The 13972-nt window shown below is 44.5% G+C and overlaps 1 protein-coding gene across 1 annotated transcript in view; it reads right to left on the bottom strand.

Annotated features, from left to right (window-relative positions):
* SLIT1 (slit guidance ligand 1) overlaps positions 1 to 13972 on the bottom strand; it is a 248127-nt gene that overhangs the window by 33904 nt on the left and 200251 nt on the right. Inside the window, 5 exon segments of the mRNA XM_043983001.1 lie at positions 3473 to 3541; positions 5392 to 5524; positions 9086 to 9252; positions 11130 to 11273; positions 13660 to 13803. Coding sequence (XP_043838936.1) covers positions 3473 to 3541; positions 5392 to 5524; positions 9086 to 9252; positions 11130 to 11273; positions 13660 to 13803 — 657 coding nt within the window.

The following is a 13972-nucleotide window of genomic DNA, read 5'->3' as shown; positions in this document are numbered from 1 at the left end:
CGAGATTACATGGACGGTCCAAGTCTCTTTAAAAAAATCTTTCTAAGGAATTTTGAGCTTATCCCTTCTCTTTTCTTTTGATGGCCAAAAAAAGGCATCCAAAATCAGTAGCCAGGACATTCTTTCAAGGGTCTCCAAAGCATCTCTCACAGAATTACTATGCTGAGCTTTGCTTTTTAGACATTGATTAAAAAACCACCCAATAAATAGATAAAGGCCACAAGAATTGAGGCATGAGTGTTAATTAGGTATAACACAAAAGAAGGATGATGTTCTCGAAACTTGTTCTTTGGGGGACAGAGAAGAGAACTAAGATCAATGAAAAAAATTAGGCAAACAGGGTAAAGTGACTTGTCCGGGGTCACATAGCTAGTAAGTGTCTGAGGCTACATTTGAACTCAGATCTTCCTGACTTAAGGCCCATCACTCTATCCATATTGTCACCTAGCTGTCCACAAGAGAACTAGGATCAAGGAATAAAAGTTACAGGGAGGTAGCTTTCAACACAATGAAAGGAAGAACTTAAAAACAATTATAGGCATTCACCAATTAATGATATATTTCATTCCCATCTGGGAAAGCCTTAGAAGTGTACCAGAGGGACAGCTAGATGGCATAGTGGATAAAGCACTGGCCCTGGATTCAGAAGGACCTGAGTTCAAATTTGGCCTCAGACACTTGATACTAACTAGCTGTGTGACCCTGGGCAAGTCACTTAACTCTCATTGCCCAGGGGGGAAAAAGTGTACCAGAAAAGATTGACTGGCCTTCTCTTAGGGATGTTGTAGAAATGATTCCTATCCTAGGTCAGAGGTTGGCCTAGGCAACCTCTGAGATTCTTTTCAACTTTAAGATTCTAGGGGGGCAGCTAAGTATCACGCCTGTATTCAGCAAGATCTAACTAACTGTGTGACCCTAGACAAGTTACTTAACCCCAATTGCCTCAGAAACATTTTTTTAAAAGATTCTGTGAATCTATGAAGTCATGCAAATCCTTCTTGAATCTTTAACATTTTTAGGATTTTGTAATAACACATTCCATCTATTTACAGAGGTAGCTAGGTGATGCAATGGACAGAGCAATAGACTCAGAGTCAGGAAGACCTGAATTCAAATCCTGCCTTAATAGAGAGAATATTCACAATGATGAAATCACAAATCCTTAGAGCAAAGGTTCTTAATCTTGTATGTGAGGGACCCTTCTGGCAATCTGGTAAAACTGATGGATCCCCTCCTCAGAATAATCTTCTGTTGGCAACATTTATAATCAAAGAAAATGCTAAATTTCAGGTATAGATCAGAGAAAATAAAAATGTAATTTTTCTCCATCTAAGTTCATGGACCTCTGAAACATATCCATTAACCCCTTGGGAGTCTGTGACCCCAAAGGGTGAGACTCTCTGACTTAGAATATTCTTGCCATACTTCTATTTTCATAGCTAATAATCTAAGAGCATGTAGTCCCCCACGTTACCTTGCAAATAGCAGGTACTCAGTGAATCTTTCTTGACTAGTAATGAGTAAACCACCAGAAAATGCAAAGATCCTGCAGAACAGGCTCTCTAGCACCTAGCTGAGTGCCCGGCACATAATGCTTCATAAATTGCTTCTTAATTGAATATAAAATTTCATTCTGTTGCTGCTGAATAGCATTTATGAAGGCAGATATTTTATGCATTTTTTATGGTAAATGATTTGAGGTTATGCCATGTAAATTGTCAAAGGAAGGAAGTAACAACTAGCTTTGTGCCCTGGCCTTTGGGGGCACTTAGCTGCCAATTATCCCACAGACCTTCTCTTGAGCCTGTCTCAGAGGGCTGGGAAGTAGTCGTGGGGCGGCGTGGATCATTACTCAGCAGCGTGCGTAGGGTGACAGAAGGAGTATGGAACAAGAGTTAGCATTTGCAGAGTGATGGGTCAATTCATGCAGCAAAAGAACAGTAAGTAGCTTGAGTGAGGGTTGGTTCAGCTAGAGAGAGAGGTTCCCTGTTGTGGCAGTATACTTTTGAGTGGTATGGAGTAGGAGGAGAGAGTTGGGAGCAGTGAGTCAGTGGAAGCCTGCAGAGGGTGCATAAGGGGTAACTTGGGAGAACAGAGGAGAGGATTGGGAGAGGCACATGGAGTCTGGATCCAATTGCTTTCCCTTTTCATGCCATCCCCCAATGCTACGGTGACCTACATCATCAAGAAGAACAATGACAAGAGGCTGCTAGTCAGCTATGGTCTCATACCACTTACCCAAGTCATGTATTTTCTGAAGTTCCCCAGGCTGGTTTATTTTTTTGGGGGGGGGAAGTACCTGGTGTGGGCATAGGTTGATGCCCAAGGGCATTCATGGCACAGAACATATGGAACAAGATTATGACATTAATGACCAAGAAAGAAATAACAAAACTTGACTAGACACAGACAGACTGCTAATCAGGACTATGTAGAAAGTGGTATCAAGTGTGGATTTGGTCAGTAGCCAGGTGCTCTTAAATAGAGTATTGTTAAATTGTATTTAGAGTCCCCAATACCTGGAATATCCTTCATTCTCTCCTTCACCTGCTGAATCTTCACTTTTTTTTTTTTGGTGAGGCAATTGGGGTTAAGTGACTTGCCCAGGGTCACACAGCTAGTAAGTGTCAAGTGTCTGAGGCCAGATTTGAACTTAGGTACTCCTGAATCCAGGGCTAGTGCTTTATCCACTGCGCCATCTAGCTGCCCCTCACCTGCTGAATCTTGAAAGAGTAACCCAAAAGACACCTCCTCCTTAAAGAGTTCTGTGATTCCTCAGAAGCAATGATGCTCTCTGGGCCTCAATTTCCTGCCTTAGCACTCTAGTACTTAACACAATGTACATAGTAAGGGTGTAATGATTTTAAATCGCATTACACTTAACTGAATGGGCCCCAACCCCTACCCTGGGTTCAGAACTCTCTTGGCAGAATCTGGGATCTCCAAATTCCCTTTAACACTACCCTTTCCTTTCCAGCTGCCATTGTTGCCACCACTTCATTCATTCTGTTTGGGGACAGCAGTGGGTGCCGAGGAACCTACCGGGCATGCTCATTCCCTTTGTAACTTCCCTGCCTGCTTCCCAGCATGAAGGTAACTAAAATTGAAATGAAAATGAGCAGCCTACAGGTGACCTCACTAAGCTAAGGAGTGTCCAGGAACATTTATGGGCCAGCTGGTAAGGTTAGTGAGGGAAATGCATCTAGATTGGGATGTTGGAGGTACAGTCCCTAATATGGCCACAAGGTGGCAGAAGGACTGCACTCAGAGCTACTAGGAGGAAAGCTTTCATGTGCCCAAAGACAGAAGTCTGGAAGAGGCTGTAGAGGGAAGATCCAGGGCTGCTGTGGACCCTCCCTTCAGGTTCTGAGATCAGCTATGTCTGTCTCTTGCCTCCGGTACATTAGGCCACATGAACCCTTCCTTTGCTGTGACGGAGAGCCCTGGAAAGGGAAGGGTCCTGGGTACTCACACAAGCTGCAGATATTTGAAGGTAGACAGCTGGGCAGGGACCAGGGTGAACTGATTCCCATCCAGGTATCTGGAAGAGAAAACCACAAGGCATCTTGGTGACTAGCGGGCCTTCCCCTCCAGACCTCCTTTCCACCAACGCCTCTGCCGAGACTCACCTCCTAAATCGTAGCGCCCTCTTTCTTTAAGGGCAATAGCAAGCTTACTCCTCTGTCCCACTAAAAGAATACCGCATTTTTATAACATTTTAGAGGTCCAGAGCAGTTTGGCTCATTAAATTTTTGTAACATTACTTTTTTTTTTTTTTTTGGCAGGGCAATGGGGGTTAAGTGACTTGCCCAGGGCCACACAGCTAGTAAGTATCAAGTGTCTGAGGCCGGATTTGAACTCAGGTACTCCTGAATCCAGGGCCGGTGCTGTAGCCACTGCGTCATCTAGCTGCCCCCCCCTACACATTACTTTTTGACTCTTATAACAACCATTTGAGGGGAGAGAGTAAATATCATTGTTCCAATTTTGCGGACAACACACTAAGAGTCAGAAAAGGTAGATGCCTTACCTAGACAACACAGGCATGAGTAGCAGGACTGGAACTCAAAGCCAGAGCTTCCAACTCCAAAGCTAGTGCTCTTTCTACCCCACCCAATTTCAGGAGGAGATCCATTTTTGTTTTGTTTGTGATTAGGTAATATAATTAATTATTTGGGCAGCGGCCATGCAATAATGCTTCTAAAAGCTAAGCAAAACCAAGGGCAGAGACATGTTCATTGAAAGGGGAAAAAAACTCCCTCCTTCTTGGTCATACCTCTGAGTCCTAGCTCCTCTTCCTGCTCCTGTTACCTAGCTGAGCCATTCTCCAAGGCTCAGTTAAGACCCAATGTTCAGGATTAGGGTCGTAGATTTCAAGCTAGAAAGAACCTTAAGAACTCATCTGGTCCAACACATTTGTTTTACAAATAAGGAAATTCTATGATTAGACTTTTACCTTTGGTGACTTGATCCTGCCCTGTGTCGTCAGTTACCAGTGAAACTCAATGACATATTTCTTTTTTTTTTTTTATCATTTATTTATTATTTTATTTAATGCATCAATGACATATTTCTAACTTTGCATTAGCACTCATGGTCAGAAGCTTTTCAAGCTTCAATCTACCTCTTTGCCAATTCTACATCTTCCTCACTCCTTTGGGGCTAGATGGAACAGTTTTCATCCTTTTTCATGGGACTACTCTTAAAATACTTGAGGTCTGCTCTCATGTTCCCCTTAAGGCCTTTCTCTTCAAGGGAACAACAACAACAACAACACATTTATAGAGTGCTATGTACCAGGCATTTTGCTAAGTGCTTTACAGTTATTATCTCCTTTGGCAAACCCCTCCCCTCCCCTCCTTTTCAAGATTAGAAACTTGAGACCCAGAGATGTTAAACAGAGCCAGGATTGGAACCCACTTCTTCTTGACTATTCATTGCATAATCACTGTGTGATGAGGACAACCATTTCTGCTTCTCCTTGCCCCAGATGATTCTCAAATACTCTAAATTATAATAATTAAGATTAAAATCTCCACTGCTGATGGGATTTTATGCCCAGGGAGCTTCTCAGGCCAGTGAAAGTGATCTGAATAAATAACAACAATATTTGTTCTACCCACTTCACAAGGTTGTTATAAGGAAAGTGCTTTGTAAGAGGTAAGCCAATATCTATGTTTGTGTCTGTGTCTATGACTGTCTAGATAGATCTGTTTAGATAGACTTTTATATCTAGATAGATAGATATAGATAAAGAGACATAGATATGTAAGATTTTGAATATTAATGATAATAGGAAACCCCTCATTTCCTCCCCTCACCCCCAAAGACCCTGCATGGCCTTCACTAAGCCAGAAGGGGCTAGAGGAACCCACTGATGGTGTCACTCACAGTTCAGTGACATTCTTGGGGATGCCCTTGGGGAGAACCCGAAGATGTTTGTTGCTGCAGCGGACTACGGTGTCAAGGCAGGTACATTCCTGTGGACACTGCGGTCGTGGGAGGCAGCCTCCTTCCTCCTGACCTGGGGAGGAAGTCAGTGAAAGGATGATCATTGAGGGGGACCTACCTCTTTTCCCTTCAGCCTCCTGTAGTCAAGGCTCAGCTGGGCTACTTGGGAACTGAAGTCACTGCATCTGGACACTAAGCCGATCTCCACATTACCAACAGTAACTGGTCCTTAATTGATAGAACTTCTTATAAATTGGATATTTGGGTCCAAGTGCCACATTTTAGTAAAAATATTGATCAGATTCTCCTAGTCTCTATCTCCCTCATTTGGCCTTTACTTGTGTCCATTCACAATGTGACCCAATCATCTGACCCTTTAATGCTTCAACAAGCCACTACCCTAGAATAATCATCCCTTGATCTTCTACCATGTTGACCTATGAACCCTCACCTGTGGATAACCCACCCACCCCAACCAAATTCTCTGTTCTGGGGCCACCAAAGGGTCCTGGAAGAACTCGTGAGATCAAACTAATCTCAGGAAATCATCCAGTACAAATTTATGATGCATAAATTCAACTTTGCCTTTGCTGGCTTACTATTTTTAACTATATCTCTAATTTCCCTGGTTTTTAACCTGCAGCCAATCCATGAATAAATTTAAGGTGGTTCATGAACTTGGATGGGAAAAAAGTATAACTTTTTTTCAATATAATTGGTTTCCTTTGTAATCCCTTACATTTTCTTTTATGCATTTAAAACATTATCCTGGGAAGAAATCCATAGGTTTTATCAGACTGCCAAAGGTGGGGCCAGGACACACAAAGGCCCGAAAATCTCTACTGTAGCAGCAGCCATGGCACAGTGTGGGGAGCCATCCTGGGACTCAGAAAGACCTGGGTTCAAGTCCTGATTCTAACAAAACTGGCTCTGGGCAAGCCCATTATCCGCTCAGTACGGTAGGCCAGGGGTTTCAAATGCAAATATAATTAGTGGAGTCACTGATCTGTACATAATTATCACGTAGCCACATACTGACTTATTTTTAAAATGTTATATTATCTGTGCTTGGTCGTATTTGTTGTTCATTTTGTCAAATATTTGTCAAAGACTCATCTTCCTGAATTCAAATGTGGCCTCAGACACCTACTAACTGTGTGGCCCTGTGCAAGTCACTTAACCCTGTTTGCTTCAGTTTCCTTATCTGTAAAATGAGCTGGAGAAGGAAATGACAAATCATTCCAGCACAATTGCTAAGAAAACCCTAAAAAGGGTCATGGAGTTGGACGTTACTGAAAACCACCTAACAACAACAAGTGTGTGTGTGTGTGTGTGTGTGTGTGTGTGTGTGTGTGTGTGTGTGTGTGTGTGTGTGTGTGTGAAATATATCTGGATGGGTCATCACTAGCTCAAACTTAACATGTCCAAGAGCTCTAATGATTTTGCCCTCAAAACCTTATCCTTCAGACTTCAATCTTTCTGTCAGTGATAACATTGTTCACGCAGTCTCCAGCTTTTGAAACCTTGGTATAGTCTTCGATTCTTCCATCGACTTTTCCTCCAGTAGTCAATCACCAAGTCATGTCAACTCCACCTACAAAGCATGTCTTCCTTGCATCCCCTTCTCCCTATTCTTACTGCTACCATCCTAGCACAGGCCCTCATTACTGCTCATTTGAATAATTGCAATAGCCCTCCAAAAGGATTTCCCACCTTTATTCTCTACGCTGTCCTCCCCCCACCAAATTACCATTCCTGCCACATAATTACCTGTTTGCATAGATCTAATCGTGTCACTCCCCTACTCAAAAATCATCAGTGGCTCCCAATTACCTGCTGATTCAGGCTGAAATGGTATTCCAGGCCCTCTGTAAACTAGTATGAGAGTGGAAGCCCTTGAGGGCAGGGGCTGGTTTAACTTTTCCATCTTATCCCCAGCACTTGGCACAGTGCCTGACACATAGCAAATGATTGATAAATGCTTGTGTGTGCTCAAAGGGACTTGACCAGAAATGGTTTAAAAAAAAAAACTTGAAAAAAATAATGAATTGCAGATGTCTAGCCTGAAGAAGAGAAAATTCTGTAAGGGAGCAGGGCGGGGCATGAGATCTCCCTTTAAATATCTGCAAGGCTATGATATGGGAAAGGCTTATTCTACACAGCCCCAGAGGGCAGAACTGAGACCAAGGAGAGGACTTACAGCAAGGCAGATTTTTACTCAATAGGAGAAAGGACTTCCCAACAATCAAAGCTGTTCCCCCTCTTAAGCTGTCGCTACCTTAGGAAGTAATGGACCCCTTCGAGAGACCCTAATGGTCATCTAATCTAATCCCTTGGTTACGTAATTGAGGAAACTGAGGCCCAGAAAGATTCTATCCCTGGCCGAGATCACGCAGGGAAAATGGCAGACCCAGGATTGTGACTGAGTTCTTCTGTCTGGAAATTTAACCCTCCTTACATTGTACCATGGTGAGAGCAGAGATCTGATGAATAAAGGGAGCTCCCTTTAGTGTTGTGATGCTTCATATAGGGGCTTACACTAAGTGACCCCCAAAGCTCCTTTGAGCTCTGAGATTCTGATTCTAGATTCTACCCAAGTCTCCTTAACCTCTTTAGCTGTAACTTCCTCCACCTCAGTGACCAAAGAATAGCCTTGGGTCTCAAAGACACAGCAAGAATTTGATAGATTTCTCTGGCCTGGTTTAGCTGGTAGTCAGGTCAGGTACACAGGGTGGGTAGGCTGATTATTCATATTCCCAACAGGAGACTTAATGCAGCCATGGGAGAAGAAGGTGAGGCATTCGCATCTGTTATACTCCCCCATGATCCACTCTACCACAGGGTCCAAACAACACTGGACTTTTGACTGACTAGGCAAAGAGCAGATGCTGAATACCAGCACCTACGATTCAGTATCCCCTTAAGGAGGCTATAAGGGAGGGGTGTGTTATATGCCCCCAAATTCAGGTGGGCCCTGAACTGCTAGCAAAGCCAATTCTCACCATTAACCCTGGAGCTTCTGCACTATGCAGGCAATGGTTCAACAAGCATCGATCAAGCCCGATCTAGGGATATAAAGAAAGGGAAAAGCAATCCCTGCCTTCAAGGACTCTACATTTTATTAGAGGAGATATTAGGCACAAAAGTAGGTCCCTTCAAGATACACAGGCTGGAGAGAGAACAACCCTGGCCTGGGATTGGGGGAGGTGGGGAGGAGAGCTGGAGGATGCAGGAAAGGTTTCCTGCTTAGGATTCAAGAGAGAACCAAGATCAGGGAACACATGAGTGTGTGCAAGAGCCAGGAACTATGTCCTGCATGGAAAAAGAGATTTCTTGGGCAACCGAGAGATGTTCTTTTATGGAAAGATTCAAAAGTGATGAGGTGAGCCCAGGGGGAGAGGGAGGGCACGTCTCAGGCCTAGCCGTGCACGTCTCCAGCACAAAGCGGCCTTGTGAGGTACAAGGAGAGCCAGCCTCGCCCTGTACTTGTTGAGAGGCCTCAGCTCTCTGCTATCAGCAAAGTCCTAGCTGTACCTCTGCCGGGGTAAAGGGAAGTCCACGAGCTCCCCTCCTAAGCAGCTCCCAGGCAGAGCCTCAGACAGGTACCCCCTCCCCCAGGATGCCTGTGAGTTACCTTCCTCACACCTGAAGTCGGGGAAGGCCACGTCCTGGAGCGGGATCTGCCGTAAGAAATCTGGGTTCTGGCACCGGGGGTTCCCAGTCACAATCTTCCTCTTACGAAGCCAGTCCCCGAGCCAGGCCAGCTGACAGTTACAGTTGAATGGATTAGCCAGAAGATTTCTGGAAGGACAAGGAGATGTAGATGTAGACAACGACGATGATAGCAGTAATAATAGCAATAACAAGAGTTAATATTTGATGTTGCACTTTAAGGTATGCAGAGCACTTACCATATACTCTCATTTAATCATTACAAACCTATGAAGTTTTTTGTTGTTGTTCATTCCTTTCAGTCGTGTCTGACTCTTCTTGACCCCCTTTGGGGTTTTCTTGGCAAAGACACTAGAGTAGTTCACCATTTCCCTCTCCAGCTCATTCGACAGATGTGAAAATTGAGGCCCAGGGTCACATGGTAAATATCTAAGGCCAGATTTGAACTCAGGAAGATGAGTTTTCCTGTCCAAATGTTCCGTGTCCACTTTAGACCCCATGTGCTTATTTCAATAGCACTGATTAAAAGCTTTATTGGAACTCCTCTTTGGGAAATGCCTTTGGAGCCAGTTTGTTGTCCAGGCATGAAAACCCATCTCAGATGTGCCCTAGACTTTGTAGACAGTTGCCAGAGAGGGCCTACAAATAGATTCTAGGCAATGGGGGCCCATCAGACCAAGTATACAACCTGCCAAGTAACTGTTCTGAAGGGGACATCACTCATTTACATGTAGAAGAACTAGTCTGTCCATTTTTAAAGTCACCTTATTAAATAGTCACATCTTTTAATCTTGGCACTTTTATAATAAGGTTTGGTCTATGACACAGAGAAAGATATTAACATTAGGAATGATGGTGAATGGTGCTGGGGCCACCTCTGGGGGGTGCCTGCCAGACCTCTCCGACAGGGAGTTCCCAACTCCACCAAGACTGCAATCAATGGTGCAGCATCAAATATACATCAATGGAGGGGGAAAGTACAATGCTTAATTCAAAATGGCGGGTAGTAATTTAAAAAAAAACATTCCTCCTTGGCCTTAGGTTAAATTTTCATATTTGCCTTTGAATCAGGATGTGCATGATGTTCAGGGGATTCACAATACATCAGATAATAATAAAAATAATGTTATGTTGACATAGCATTTTACAGTTTACAACGTGCTGTTGACTTAGGAAGGCAGGTGTTACGACTCCCATTTTACAGATAAGGAAACTGAGGCTCAGACATTAAATGATTTGCTCTCTAGGCCACTTAGCCAGTAATTGTCAGAGACCGGCCCTAAAAAAAGGTTTCAGACTCTGCCATGTTGCTTCTAAGATAGCTTCCTCTTTTGAGGAAGATTAGCATAGAGTGAGCTGGAAAGCTGAAGAGCTTCCCAAATTCTTCTGAATTCTACTCTGCTCCCAGGCTCAGGAAGAGAAAGACTACATTCTTCCTCAGATGAGAGATAATGCATGTGAACTGTTTTGCAAATCTTAACACGCTATAGAAATGCCTGCTGTTGTTATTATTGTTGTGGTTAGGTGCATAGACACTAGGGCCCGGAGTCAGGAGGACTCACCTCCCTGAATTCAAATCTACCCTCAGACACTTACTAGCTGTGTGACCCTGGGCAAGTGACTTAACTGTTTTCCTCAGTTTCTTCGTCTGTCAAATGAGCTGGAGAAGGAAATGGCAAACCACTCTAGGATCTTTGCCAAGAAAACCCCAAATGGGGTCACAGAGAGTCAGACACAACTGAAACAACAGAACAGCAAAAGTTGTGAGACTGATACGAGCCCGGCTCAGCCGTGCTCTTTGGCATCATTGTCCCTCACTCTGGTCACCAGAACAAAAAGTGATGTGGCCCTGGCTGATGAGACTGACTCAGATGGAGGTTTGCTCTTTATCATGCCCTCAAGGGTCCCTGGGGCAGGGAAGGTGCTGGGGCCACCTGCGGGGTGCCAGCCAGTCCTCTGGGCTCCACCAACAGGGCCACTGCTGCCTCCGAGAGCTCTCAACTTACAGGGTGGAGAGTGACTGGAGGGTGTCGAAAGCTCCCGGGGAGATGGTGCTGATCTGGTTGTCATAGAGGGAGAGGAGGCGGACATTTCGAAGGCCCGTGAAGCTGTCGTTGTGGATGCAGCTGATGCGATTGTTCCTCAGCATTCTGAAAAACAAGGAAAAAGGGGAGGACAGGGCTCCTCCTGGCTCAGACACACTCATCTTGTGCACTGAAGCTTAACCTACTTCCCAAACGAACCCTCCTCCTAGATTCACAGGCAGTAGAGGCAGAAGAGAGCTTTGAGATCATTCTGGTCAGGGGGGGGCCAAACATGTCTGGGGCTAACCCTCTGGGGCTGTGGTGAAGCCCAGGGACCCATCATGTAACAATGCTTTTGGATGCATAAAATAAATACATAAAATACAGAGAATTACAAAGGAATGTGCGGATAACCAAGAAAGTTTGTAGATAGGAAGATTGTAATCACATGTGATCTAGCAACGGGTCTAATAAGTACAGTAATTTTGAAGTTGTAATGAGTGTAAGTGATATTTTGAGATAATGAAGGCAAGAGTAATGGGATACGCAAACACCTGTGACTTCTGTGGTGACACAGTCTAACCGTGCTGTGCTATGCACTAAGATCTGTGGTAAGTTGTCTGCGTTTGTGATTGGAGGAAACTCTCGATTTCAGTTCTAAATGAGTGTAAATAACGGTGTCATTTTTATTCTCATCTAAGTTCTCGGCCCTCTCCGGAAGTCTTTCCACAGATCCCAAGTTAACAACCTCTGGTTTAGTACAAACTTCTCATTTTACAGATGAGAAAACAACAGCCTAGAGAGAGGTCATGTGGTCAAAGTCACAGATTGAACAAGCGGCAAAGACAGGTCTAGAACCCAGCTCTGGAACTCTGTGGCTTTTTAAAAATCAAGGTCCCTTTGAAATAAATGAGGGGCTGGGGTGGGAGGATGGTGGAAGGAGGCAGCTAGGTGGTACAGTGAGCACCAGCCCTGGAGTCAGGAGGATCTGAGGTCAAATCCAGCCTCAGACACTTTCTAGCTGTGTGACCTTGGGCAAGTCACTTAACCCCAATTACCTCCAAAGGAAAGGAAAGAAAGGAAAGGAGAGGAGAAGAGAGGACAGGAGAGGAGAGGAGAGGAGAGGAGAGGAGAGGAGAGGAGAGGAGAGGAGAGGACAGGACAGGACAGGACAGGAAAGGACAGGACAGGACAGGAGAGGACAGGAGAGGACAGGAGAGGAGAGGAAGGGAGAGGAAGGGAGAGGAAGGGAGAGGAGGGGAGAGGAGGGGAGAGGAGGGGAGAGGAGGGGAGAGGAGGGGAGAGGAGAGGAAAGGAAAGGAAACAGGGGTCCAGCTGCCTCTCCCACCCCATGCTGTCTCTCCTGCTTACTACCATTATCAAATAAAGATAACTTCTCCATACATACACATTCATGTTGTATACACACACAAAACCATATAACACACACAAATACACATACACAATATTACTCCCTCTCTTGTCTTTGTTCTTTGCACAGCCTTCATACTTGGGTAGTAGTTGTCCTTAAGTCCTGGAATGTTCTGTCTAGTACATGCTTATGTCTATGCATGTATTTGTGTGTGTGCGTATATGCATATATGAATTTTTTCCTTTGGACCAGAATTGTGATTTCCTCTGTATGGGGGTTGATGGTTAGAGAAAGATGTCCTCTGAGTCAGGAAGACTAATTCTAGTCCTCACCCTGTCTCATGCTGGCTGTGTCCCCGAGGCACTGAGTTCCCAAGACACCTAACTTCTCAGTGCCCCTGGCAATCCCCTAAGACTTATATTGCAGAGAATGTGCTGATCTACAGTCTCAGAGAGTTTTCCTACTGGGAATTCCCTACACCAATGAAATCCTGGTTCAGGCCAGATATGCATGTGTGTATTATCTGTGTGCATATGCATACGTCCTTATGCTTGTGTATATGTGGATCTATCTATATCTGTATATCTTAACTACCTACAATGGCTCTCTTGCACTCAAGAACATTGGCCTTTCTCTATGTTGGTGTCATACTCACTCTTAGGACAAGAGGATGACTGGGATTATTCATGGACACAAGAAAGACCCCCAAGCCTTCAGCTGGTGATAACAAAGACTTTGTGAACAAATGCCCTTTTATAATCTAGGTAGTACTAAAAAAATTTTCTGTAACAAGACAACAATAACGAGAATTCCTTTCCATTGGCAACTCCATCTTCCCACAGATAAACCTGTCTTCCTTGCTCCTGTTCCCATTTTATTTTGTTTGTTTTTTGGGTTTTGTGGGGCAATGAGGGTTAAGTGACTTGCCCAGGGTCACACAGCTAGTAAGTGTCGAGTGTCTGAGGCCGGATTTGAACTCAGGTCCTCCTGAATCCAGGGCCAGTGCTTTATCCACTGTACTACCTAGCTGCCCCCATTCCCATTTTATTTTAATACCTGTTGTCTAACTCCACAGAGATATTATTTTGCTCATCCAAATCCATCAATCCATGTCCCACTCCCCATCTCCCAGGTACTCACAGGGTCCTCAGGCCATCCAGACCCCGAAACATGCCACTCCGAATGGATTCCAACTGGTTGACAGTCAGGTGCAGCTCACTCACTGAGGCTGCCCCCTCGAAGGCACCATCTTCTATTTCTGTCACCTTGTTGTTGCTGAGGTTACTGGGGACAGCAGGAGGGGAAGAGAAATGTGAGCCTCAATATAGCTTTGAATCCAAGACCATGTATTCATGAAGGCTATTCTTCTCCTTCCTTTCTCTTTTAGAATTCTCTCAGATTTTGTCCTTAGACCCCAGCTGAAACTCCTATTCGACCAGAAACCTTCCTCCAA

The sequence above is a fragment of the Dromiciops gliroides genome, chromosome 2, assembly GCF_019393635.1.
Source record: "Dromiciops gliroides isolate mDroGli1 chromosome 2, mDroGli1.pri, whole genome shotgun sequence".
NCBI classification, from domain to species: Eukaryota; Metazoa; Chordata; class Mammalia; order Microbiotheria; family Microbiotheriidae; genus Dromiciops; species Dromiciops gliroides.
The sequence above is the reverse complement of the archived record's forward strand: the minus strand, read 5'-3'. Positions and strand labels throughout refer to the sequence as shown.